Source organism: Chelon labrosus, assembly GCF_963514085.1.
Source record: "Chelon labrosus genome assembly, chromosome: 17".
NCBI classification, from domain to species: domain Eukaryota; kingdom Metazoa; phylum Chordata; class Actinopteri; order Mugiliformes; family Mugilidae; genus Chelon; species Chelon labrosus.
In genome coordinates this window covers 19,882,866-19,894,005 of record NC_140350.1, presented here as the reverse complement: position 1 = coordinate 19,894,005, position 11,140 = coordinate 19,882,866, and the positions used below count along the sequence as shown (strand labels likewise).

Here is an 11,140-nt window from a genome sequence, read left to right as displayed (position 1 = left end):
AAAACATGTTAAGTGGTGGTTTAAAGACCTACATCTAAAACTGAATACATGATGTAAACATAGAGAAATCACTCGATGACCTTTATTCTGTTTACTTACTGGGGCCTACGTGTAGAAACAGAAACAGTGACATCATGGTCACACCACAGAAAAATAAAAAAAATAAAAAAAATCACAGCGTGCTTCCTGTGACCGATGATGTATTCTCTCTCTGTGTGTTGGTAACTTCTCAAATAAACGGAGAGCCAATAAAACTGCAGAGGAAGCAACGCTGCTGGCCAATGCCCGAGTTGCCGTCACTGGTCTCTGGTTGCTATTTGTGTCCGCTAATCAGGCAAGCTGGACACAATCAACCCGGAAGTAGGTGATTCTGACAGGGAGGGCGATTTTGCAACGAAAACGCACACTGGATGTTTTAAAAGTCGACTTATGGCTAATTCTTGAAATAGTTCACACTATAAATAGACAGTTGTGGGTTCACTTTGATGAAGGTGTTGTGTCATGCTTTTTCATTTGGTGCACTAAGATTTGTTTTTTTTATGGTCTTTAAAACATCTTTAATACAAAAGCTTGCAATAGGATGTGTTTCCATCTATACACTCGTTTGTTTAAATAAGACCGTTTCAAATAGACTTTGAAACACTTATGTGGAACAAGTACGTGCAGAAAAAATAGGTTTAGTAGTCGAGATGAACATATATTCCGACAACTTAGGTGTCATTTACTTCCAAGTTTGGAGTCGGAGTAAAGAGAGTAAATACACTGTAGTGTGGCTACGACAATATTTACAGACTGTATCAAATTTTAAGTAACTAACTACTTCTTCTACTACAGTTTGGTGAAAAAACAGCCAAAGTTAAATAAAAAGGTTGAAGTGGTGGAGGCTGAATGTACACATTGACATTTGTGAATATCCAACAGGAGAATAACTCCAACAGGAGGATTAATCTTGAAAAAACCACATGGTACCTAATGAACCGGCAAATGAGTGGGAGAGCCAAACATAATTCATACCATACTCAGTCCAGCTGTACAACTCACCTTTGTGTAACAGATAACTCCATCTTATTCATGTCAATGCTTTTCCATCAAGATTACTGCATTATATTTACTTCTGTCTAGTTATTTGCATATATATTATTATCATCATCATTATATTATTGCTAACTATCTTGCACCTATTTTTCTTTTTACTAGTGGTTTTCAAGAGTGTTTTTTTTTATGTGCAACTGTTGTCAAATGTTAACATACGTCTCCTAAAGACTTCAGTTCAGTTCTTGGCAGGGCTTTTATTTTGAAGGTCACAACCGGAACTGCGGTGTTCATTGGAGGGCGGCTCGACAAGAACTGGTTTCCAGGGTGGATCCCCACCAGCTGACGCCCCTCGCCCTCCCTCTCCTCAGTTTCAATTCAGTCAAATCATAGTGATCTGGCAGCCAGCGGCACATACATGCGTCTTTTTTTTTTTTTTTAGGACACAGAGAGAGAGAGCAGCGAGCCTCTGCCGCGGACGTCCTATGAGCTTAAGATAAGACGAGAAGAGCCGGAGGAGAAGTTAACGAACCCCAGTCAACACCCCCGTCCACCACCCGAAATAATATAAAAACACAGACAAATTAAAAAAAAAAAAATGGATGAAAAGGCGTTTACGAAAGAACTCGACCAGTGGATCGAGCAGCTCAACGAATGCAAGCAGCTGTCCGAGGGACAAGTGAAAACGCTGTGTGAAAAGGTGAGTTATTTTAAATATTTCCTCCCTCAACGTCTTCTCTCGTGCCCCTCCGCGCGCGCTGCCTCCGGACATTCTTAAAATGGCGCCTATAGTGGACACTTCACTGCGTGTGTGTGTGTGTTGGACTCAACGGGTGCTCCTCTGTCTGTTTGGGCTATTTCACCATGTGTGTGTGTCTTAACATGTGTTGGGTGTGTTATACACATTCCAGACACTTACGGTCACGGTTACCGGGCGTTTAACGGGCAGACGGGATACAAACCAAGCTGCGAATTCAAGTCACATACTTCGTTTACAGCCTGTCAAGAGTTACTGCAGCATCTCTGTCAGCTAGCAGTAAAAACTCACATCACTCACTGACTGCTTAATGACTTTAGCTATATTATGTCCTCAGCAAGGGGGCAATTACTTAAAATATAATATATATATTTTTAAAAAGACCTCCAGTTGATGTGAAAGCAGCTCTAGTATAAACAAACACATCATCCTGTCAGAAAACATCTTTTTTTACCCATTTTAAATACCTTTAAACTCACTTTGCAGTTTATTATATACACCAGCTTTAAACTAATGCAGCACATTTATTCCAGTTATAATGTTGGATTTAATTTTAACAGTTTGGCATTATACTGACTGCTGTTTCTATTATTTTGTCCACAATAAGTTTAGGTTAGACGTCAGGCTGCTCTGGACTAGAAGCTCTGCGTTTAAAGGGCTAAAGTGCGATTGAGCAAGGCACCCAACCCCTGAAACCGCTCCCTGGGAGCCTTTGTAAACACTGTGTGTACGAAATGGACTGGTTTTAATGGCAGAGAACCAATTACTAAAGCTGTGTATGTAATGTATGTCAGCCTTTTATGCCATTATACTCAGTGGTGTTTCTATTTTTTCGTCTATAGTGACATAAACACCTCTTTCAGTAACACAGCCACACACAAACTGGAATAAACGCTTTCTAGAACCAGAAAAGGAAGATTTACATCCGTACTAGGGATTTCAAGTGGTCACATGGGGTTTCTTTGCATTGCTCACAGTTAGTGAAGAGAGTCACTTTTATTAATCTTCAAACCCCTGTGCCTCATCTGGCTTCTCATTTACTTCAGTAGTCAATAAGTAGTGAGGAGGACCTGTTTACAAGGTGATAAAGTGTCTATCTTCAGGCTTAAACATGACCTAATGGGTCAAAAATACGTTATGTGAGTAGTAAATTGCACTTGTTGTTTGGTAATCTTCTCCTAGATTCCTGTGGGGATATACACACACACACAAATGGCATGCAAATGCAAATACCTTTAGAATTAAAAGTGCTCATGCTCATGCTGTGTTTTCAACAGAGTGTAACGTTTACCTTTCAGCCAATTTACTGGTTGTCGCTTATCGAACCGTTACGGTCGCTGTGTTTTCATGCTGAAGACATGAGGCTGGCGTGGGTCTGCTGTGGCTTTAGGCCAGCTGATCGTTATTCTGCGGTCTGAGCTGCAGCTTAGCCCCAATCTCTCCTCGGCGTCCTCCCTGCTGATCTCCAGCTCTACGTGTCTGAGGCTGAAGGAAAAATTCACCGCTAGATTTCGTAAACGCAATTTGTCAACATCGGGACTTTGCAAGAAAGTCACGAGTCTCTGGCAGTCACCAGTTATGCTGATTCTTTACGTTCAAATTTGCTTTGAAGCTTAGCCTTGATACTTGAAGCTAAAGACGGACTGATTAGTTTATTTTATTGCCTTTTAACGTATCTGTTTTTCATTCTATAGCACAGCTCTGTCCCTCTCTGCTCTTAAAAGGGCACAAAAACTAGGCCCACCACCATGTTTGGAGTGCTGTGATCTGAAGGCTAAGGCCACGGTTGTCTCAAGAGGCTCGTTAATCCAAGAATTTGTTCTGTTTTCTAATATTGTCGGTTTAAGTACTTTTAAAGGCATTATTTGTCCTAGCTGTACCGTGGGTCAGGGCGAGTCCACCCCAACGCCTTCTTGTGCCAATGCAGATAGAGCTTGTTTTTGCTTTGACACACTTCTGCGTACATCTTAAAGACGGATGGATCGGCGGACCGTGTGAACCGTTTGGTAGACATCTGTTCAAGGAACACGCAGGATGCAGGCACTGCTAAAATAACGCTGCGTTTCTCCTTCCTGTTTCCTCCCTAAAGCTACAAAGATGCCATGGAAGTAGCCGAAGGGTTGAAAGGAAAGCTACAGTTTCCTCAGCCCGTACCAGCTGCTAAGAGCTCAGTGGCTCCAAATTCCTGTCTGCCTATCTGCACCTATCCATGCATGATTTTAGAAAACGCATCCAGCAGGAATCCACCCACGTGACATCCTCGCCGCATTAAAAATAGCAGAGGATATGATTGACTGTGAATTGCATCACCGACACTATTGATTTGTTGCTAAGAGATCAGGGTGTGTGTGTGACTCAGGATAACCAGGTTCGCTGTGACTCAGAGAGTCGGCCGCCGTCTCTGTTTTGGGACATGTGGGGGTGCGGAGGAATGAGATGTGCTGCGTAATCCGTCCTCGGCTTTTTACATTTTCTGCTTTCCAGCCATCGCAGGGGAAGGGGAAAATAAACGGCTGCGCATACCAGAGACCGGAGTTTTCTGTCTGGTGCCTGTCGTGCAGGGGAAGGAGGGAAAGCTTGGCCTTGTTTATCGTCGTCGATGCAGATTTTCAGCGCTGCAGTCGTCTCCCCTCTTTCGAGGCCCTGCATGTGGCTTACCGGTTTTCTCCTCTTCGTTTAGTCGGGTTTGATGTAGTCGACGTAACAGCAGACCGTACCTGGTTATATGTTCCTGTCAATTACACGGAGAAAATGTAATTAGATGAGATAACGTGTCTCAGACAAAGTGTCTTACCCGTTTGGTGATCTAAAATAAACCTAATGAGTTGCATAACCAGTCGGACATCGTTTTTGTTTGGTTCCTACCACTGAATTCACCGTGCCGGCAAACAGAGCGCGGCGATGGCAACGAGAGTTAGCTCTGTCCGTGCACTAGCAATGTTTTTACGTTCCGCAACTAGAAAGAGCTTCACGGACACAGGAAACGGTGCAAAGGAAAGGAAAGCGAGGATATGGCTGCATAAATATAAAGTACGCTAATGTCAAACGGGGAAATTCTGAATATCTGAGCACCTCCTCAAACGTTAATATCACATCGACTCGCTTAAACCGTGTCAGAATAACACGTCAGTATGATGAGCTGAAGTCCCGCTCATGATTATGATTAAACCAGTTTAATGAAGTGCGTCTGGGCAGCAGATAAGGCCGTGTTTGCCAACTGAGGTCAACGTTTTTACTCGGACAAATGAGTCAGAAGGACTGTTTGTTTTTGCTGTTACAGAAAATGTAATGTTACAAAAACAACGACGATATCTTAACGTGGATTCGAAGCGCGACTCAACGGCGGTAACGGTCAAAAGGTAACGGTTAAATGGCAAAATCGCAGTCTGCCATTGTTTAGCTGCTGATGGTGCTGATTTCTACTGTGATCGTTGTAGTGGTGTCCGTCAGCAGGACGCTTAACGTTATATTACATAAACATCTTGGGTGAGATCATCGTTTGTGGCGGCTGTTATGCCCCGTCGTCAAGCCGAACTCGCTCCGAGCTGCCTGCCAGGAGGACCTTTGACTGTGTTTAACTCGCTTTAACGGGATTATATTGCGGCACTCGGGGGGGGAAAAAAACGCTGACATCATTTCTCAACACTGGGCTAAGCGGTTTATTGACCGCGCGGTGTCTGACATATTGGGCATGGCTGTGATTTGGGCCAAGGTTCCCTCCTCTCAGCATCTCTGTGGCATTTCTGCTGCAGGTGTGGCCTCTACCTTTTGTTATGTAACGTCTGGCGGCGCCCTTTTTTTTTTTTTTTATTCGCATCTCCAGGATAAACATTGAATAATGTTATAATGGTGCCAGAAGCAGCAGCTGCGGTCTTGTTGCCTCCTCCTGCTTTATGTAATATTGGCTCAGATAGAACTTAATCCTTTGTGTTTTCTGGAATACGCTCATTAGATAATCGCAAAGTGATCTGTCAAATCTGACTTTTTTTTTTGTGGATTAAGCCTCAGTTGTTGTTGAAGGATTGAGAATGAACAAGTAGAACGACCACAACAACAACATAAATGTTCCAGTAAAACTTTTAAAGTGAGAGAAATGACATCAATGGGTGTGCATTAAATAATAATCAAGTTATCGGGTCAGCTGATTTAGACCACAGAGATCAGACGACATCTGATGCATCATATTTTGAGTGTAAGGCCACAAAGCTGACGGCCAGTTACTGACAAAGCAGCACAAAGACAATCTGTACACTAATTATGGGTAAAAAAATAATAGCGCTTAAAGATGTTGTCTTTAATTAGGCTGCTCTGCTTTTGTTTAAACACACTTGTTTGTTTGTTCCAGGTGCAAATATGGAACAAAGTTAGAAAAGAGGATTTCCAGCAGAAGCAACATGGATTACTTTCTTTCGAACGGAGATTTACACCGTAGCACATTTCCATCCATTATGAGACTCTAATTATTAAGGCTTAGTCTAATTCTACTTAAGTGTTTTTTTGGAAGGGCGTGCCGTGCACACGTAAAATTGACCGAGACTTGACGCAAATGCAGCCCGCCCTGCCGCCAAATTGTTGTTGTGGGAGCGGCGGGGAGAGTCACCAAGGCAACGGGAACCTGGAACAACTGCAAATTTCCTAGAATCGCCGCAGGTATTTTTCAAGATCAGTCGTTAAGTTACCGAGCGCATCCAAGGGAAGCTTCGCCTCGCGACGCGTTTAAATTAAAGGGCTGGGTCCAGGACGGGGAAGAGTAAACAAGGTCCCAGACAGACAGACAGACCTGGCCTGGCCTACTTAAAACCTGTGTTTCAAAGTGGCTTATTTCACCAGCTCGGCTTTGTTCATTCCCTCTGGTTTCACTGAGAGTAATTGGTGGAAAGGTGGGATTTTATAAAGAAAATGCATACACTGCTGCTGCTCCGCTTTAACGCAGGCATCTAGAGTATTCTCCATGGCTTTAGCGACTAAATTGCTTTACAGATAGAAGCCCTGGTCAATCTGTCGTCCAGTGACTGAAAGGCGTCCAGACACATGGTCGTATGGGCACGTGGCGGGTGTTTAATATAGGTCATAGCATTGTGCAGCGTTGCAGCGTTGCAGTCCTGTCCTGCTCACTCTGGGTTTGTCCCTCTCTCTATCCCTCTCCCCCATCTGTTGACGACAGGCCAGCTTCAGCGCTGTCAGTTCTCTCTTTCTCCCCGTTGTTTAAAAGGGAACAAAAATAAAACAAAAAACACGACTCTGACAAAACACCAGATGGGAGGAAAAGACATGCGTTTGACCAAAACAAACTATTAACTAGCCCGTTGCGGACGATATTGTCACTCTAAAATGCGACTGTTTACCCATCGCTCGCCAGATCTCTTCAGTTATTTGCAGATGTTGCTCTCTGGCGTCCGGCGGTCTGTTAGCTCGGAGCATTACTCCGTTCAGCCTTGAGGATTTGTTGGCTCAAAGCTCCTCAGGACATCTCAGACAGCTGACCGACCACTTAGTCAGACCGGCCTGCCAAGCTACACCGGCTCCAGGAATAGGTCTTGTTGAGGGTGTCTGGATTTAGCGCGCGTTCTGTTTACAGTTCCACGCTATTCTTAGTCAACTCCTGGCGAAGGGTTGCATAATAATCGGGCACCTAGCATGACTGCCAGCATACCTTTTTATTTTAAACCCTCAAATGCGAAAAAAAAAAAAAAACTTTCTGAACATTTAAATCTCAATCATAAATCTGTGCGTGACTGTGTTTACGCTGAAGCAGAACGTTTCAGACCACGCGCCGTGATGAATTCTTTTGGAGCATCGCGGTAATTGATTTTAGGAAATGGTGCCCTTCCCAGCGCTGCAAGGGAGACGCACTGGGGAAACTAGACACTCGCACACACACACATACGTACTGTAATATCCTTGGAGAGATTATTATGGTGATGGTGTTGGGGGTTGCGTCGTAATCACAGAGTGCCATCTTAATGTGGGCCGCACGGAGGCTGTGGTGGAAATGGAGCAGCATGGGAGGCAGGAAATGGTTCGTCGCTGGAAAAAAAACAAGGAGAACAGAGAATGACAGAGAAAATTACAGCATGCAGAGCGTATGATTACAGAATCATGCCGATTTCCCAGCATCTGAACGAGCCGAAACCATTGCAGGATAATACAAAAGCGACTGGCTACGCTATATGGCTTTGTTTCTTTATTTTTCACCCCATGAACCACATTTAATTTGTGTTTTCTCTCTCTCTCTCTCTCTCTCTCTAGGCAAAGGAGATCCTGACGAAGGAGTCAAACGTCCAGGAGGTGAGATGTCCGGTGACGGTGTGCGGCGACGTGCACGGCCAGTTCCACGACCTCATGGAGCTGTTCAAGATCGGAGGGAAATCTCCCGACACAAACTACTTGTTCATGGGAGACTATGTGGACAGAGGGTACTACTCTGTAGAAACCGTCACTTTACTAGTAGCGCTTAAGGTAGGCGATCAGCTACGCACGTCTGAGGTTTTAAAACAGAAATTTAGAAGGAAGAAAAAACAAACGTCCAATCTGTTCTCCGCTCGTGTTTCAGGTACGCTTCAGAGAGCGCATCACAATCCTCAGAGGGAACCACGAGAGCAGACAGATCACACAAGTGTACGGCTTCTATGACGAGTGCCTCAGGAAATACGGAAACGCCAATGTTTGGAAGTACTTCACAGACCTGTTCGATTACCTCCCCCTCACTGCCTTGGTAGACTCACAGGTGAGAACACACTCCGGTTCATTTTAAACACGTGACATAACGTCACAACAGAAGTAACAGCGTCTTTATGTAATGAAACGTGTAACGTTATTAATATTACGATGATATTTCCTGTCTTCCCTCCAGATTTTCTGTCTTCACGGTGGCCTGTCACCTTCCATAGACACATTGGATCACATTAGGGCGCTGGACCGTTTACAGGAAGTGCCACATGAGGTAAACGCGATGTTTTAATTTGTCTGTCATTTTCAAAAGCAATGTGACAGAAAAGCCTGTCAAAAGAAAATGGCGGCTAATCTGCTCGTTGTTTTTTCGTCCTCTGCAGGGTCCCATGTGCGACCTGCTGTGGTCGGACCCCGACGACCGCGGAGGCTGGGGCATCTCCCCTCGAGGAGCTGGCTACACGTTTGGTCAGGACATCTCCGAGACGTTCAACCACGCCAACCGCCTCACGCTGGTGTCCCGCGCCCACCAGCTGGTTATGGAGGTTCGTGTCTCGCTGCTACTGAAAACAATAGTACAAGCGGTTCACTTTAGATTTGCACTGAATTAAACATCTCTGATGAATAATGCATCCGCAGGGTTACAACTGGTGCCACGAGAGGAATGTGGTGACAATATTCAGCGCTCCCAACTACTGCTACCGCTGTGGCAACCAGGCAGCTATTATGGAATTAGACGACACCCTCAAATACTCTTTGTAAGTACAAAAATAGTTTGTGCAGTCTCTAAAGCTGAAGCTCCAGATAATAAGGATAAAAAAATATTGGCTGTACTCTTTTTAAACTTGTCTTAAACATTTGTCTCTTCTCTCTTCTTCAGCCTGCAGTTTGATCCTGCACCTCGTCGGGGGGAGCCGCATGTTACTCGCCGAACCCCCGACTACTTCCTGTAAACTCTGACCCTTGTACAGTCAAGTCAAGTATTGCCGTGATATACGACTTTCAACCGATAACGGCGCGAATGAAGAACGGGAGGGTGGGACACTTGGGTGGGTGAGGGTGAGGGTGAGGGTAGGTGGGGGCTACACAGCAGTGCACATTGTATATCCACACAAAGACCTATTTAAGCATTTAGCAAAATTACAACGTCTGTGTCTTTGGATGGACCAAAAAGGAAGGTGTGTGCCATAATCATTACGATAGTCATTGCTGAGGAATCTCCTCCATTATTTAAAAACAACAGTGATGTTTAAATATCCCGCGTACCTTGCGTAGCTGGACTGACGGCACTGACGTCCGAGACAAAATATTTGCTACTTTAAAAACTGCGGCTGTTTGACTCCCCACATGCCATGGCTTGTATTGAGATGTGAAAATGATCTGTTTGCACTTTTGTAAATTTAAAGAAATGTAACATATGTCAAAAGATTAAAAAAAAAAAAAAAAAAAAAGATTTCACACTACATTTTTTTTTTTCCATTTATTTTTTTTAAAATTACAAATAAAGCCCCCCAACATGCAAGTTGTACACAGGATTTCTTTGGAAAACCCTTCTTCTGCAGTCACCCAGCTTGGTGTATATGATACAGATGATGGCGTGTTCGTCCACATCACCTCACTGACTCCCTCTGAACTACAGAATCTGTACTAACTACATTTGAATAATAAAGACGAAGGTGGCTTCTCGATCTGAATGTGCCATTTTCTTTCTTTCCTGTTTTGTGCTGCTGAAAACTTTGGCTTGGAAGATGACACCTTGTGCCATAGGGTCGCAAGACATCATGACCCTGTGATTTGTTTGAAATTTAAACTAGAAATTTGGTAAATTGAGGAATGAATGAATTGACAAGTCATGTGTTTATACTAATGGTAGTGGGCACAGGAGGATGGACCGTGAAAGCCGTCACTTCTTAGGCTGTTGGGTAAGTTCACTGCGATAAATCAAGGTTTCCATTAGGCACAAAATTTGGAAAAGGTTCTTCATTGATATCTACATACACTTCCACCTGGATTTAACAAAGCAAATTGGTACGAGCCTCCTATTGGATAACCACAATTTGCTAGGGAGCATAAAGACTGGACTCTGGAGCAATGGAAGAAGGTCATGTGGTCTGATGAGTCCAGGTTTACCCTGTTCCAGAGTGATGGGCGCATCAGAAGAGAGGCAGATGAAGTGATGCACCCATCATGCCTAGTGTCTACTGTACCAGCCTGTGGCGGCAGTGCTATGATCTGGGGTTGCTGCAGTTGCTCAGGTCTTGGTCCAGCAACATTATGTGTCCAAACTACCTGAATATACTGAATGGCCAGGTTATTCCATCAATGGATCATATTCCAAGATGACAATGTCAGGATTCATGGGGCTCAGATTGTGAAAGAGTGGTTCAGGGAGCATGAGACATCATTTTTCACACATGGATTGGCCACCACAGAGTCCAGACCTTAACCCCATTGAGAATCTTTGGGATGTGCTGGAGAAGGCTTTGCTCAGTGGTCAAGACTCTCCCATCATCAATACAAGATCTTGGTGAAAAATGAATGCAACACTGGATGGAAATAAATCTTGTGACATTGCAGAAGCTTATTGAAACAATACCACAGTGAATGCGTGCTGTAATCAAAGCTAAAGGAAATATTAGTGTGTTTTTGACCAGGCAGTGTATATACAGTAGTGCTCTATTT

The 11,140-nt window shown here is 44.0% G+C and overlaps 1 protein-coding gene across 1 annotated transcript; it reads left to right on the top strand.

Moving 5' to 3' along the window:
• The first annotated feature begins 1,377 nt into the window (after positions 1–1,377).
• ppp2cab (protein phosphatase 2 catalytic subunit alpha b) lies at positions 1,378–10,146 on the top strand. Its single transcript, XM_084565539.1, has 7 exons — positions 1,378–1,732; positions 8,039–8,248; positions 8,343–8,516; positions 8,643–8,732; positions 8,842–9,003; positions 9,098–9,216; positions 9,339–10,146. Exons 1-7 carry the CDS (start codon positions 1,631–1,633, stop codon positions 9,409–9,411), a joined length of 930 nt encoding a protein of 309 aa, XP_084421665.1. The 5' UTR covers positions 1,378–1,630; the 3' UTR covers positions 9,412–10,146.
• Positions 10,147–11,140: the final 994 nt, after the last annotated feature.

Bases quoted from the DNA above. Each gene is read 5' to 3' on its own strand.
- ppp2cab (XM_084565539.1), top strand. From the start codon at position 1,631: ATGGATGAAAAGGCGTTTACGAAAGAACTCGACCAGTGGATCGAGCAG. The intron at 1,733-8,038 runs GTGAGTTATTTT...CTCTCTCTCTAG, and splicing joins TGAAAACGCTGTGTGAAAAG to GCAAAGGAGATCCTGACGAA. The intron at 9,004-9,097 runs GTTCGTGTCTCG...ATGCATCCGCAG, and splicing joins CCCACCAGCTGGTTATGGAG to GGTTACAACTGGTGCCACGA.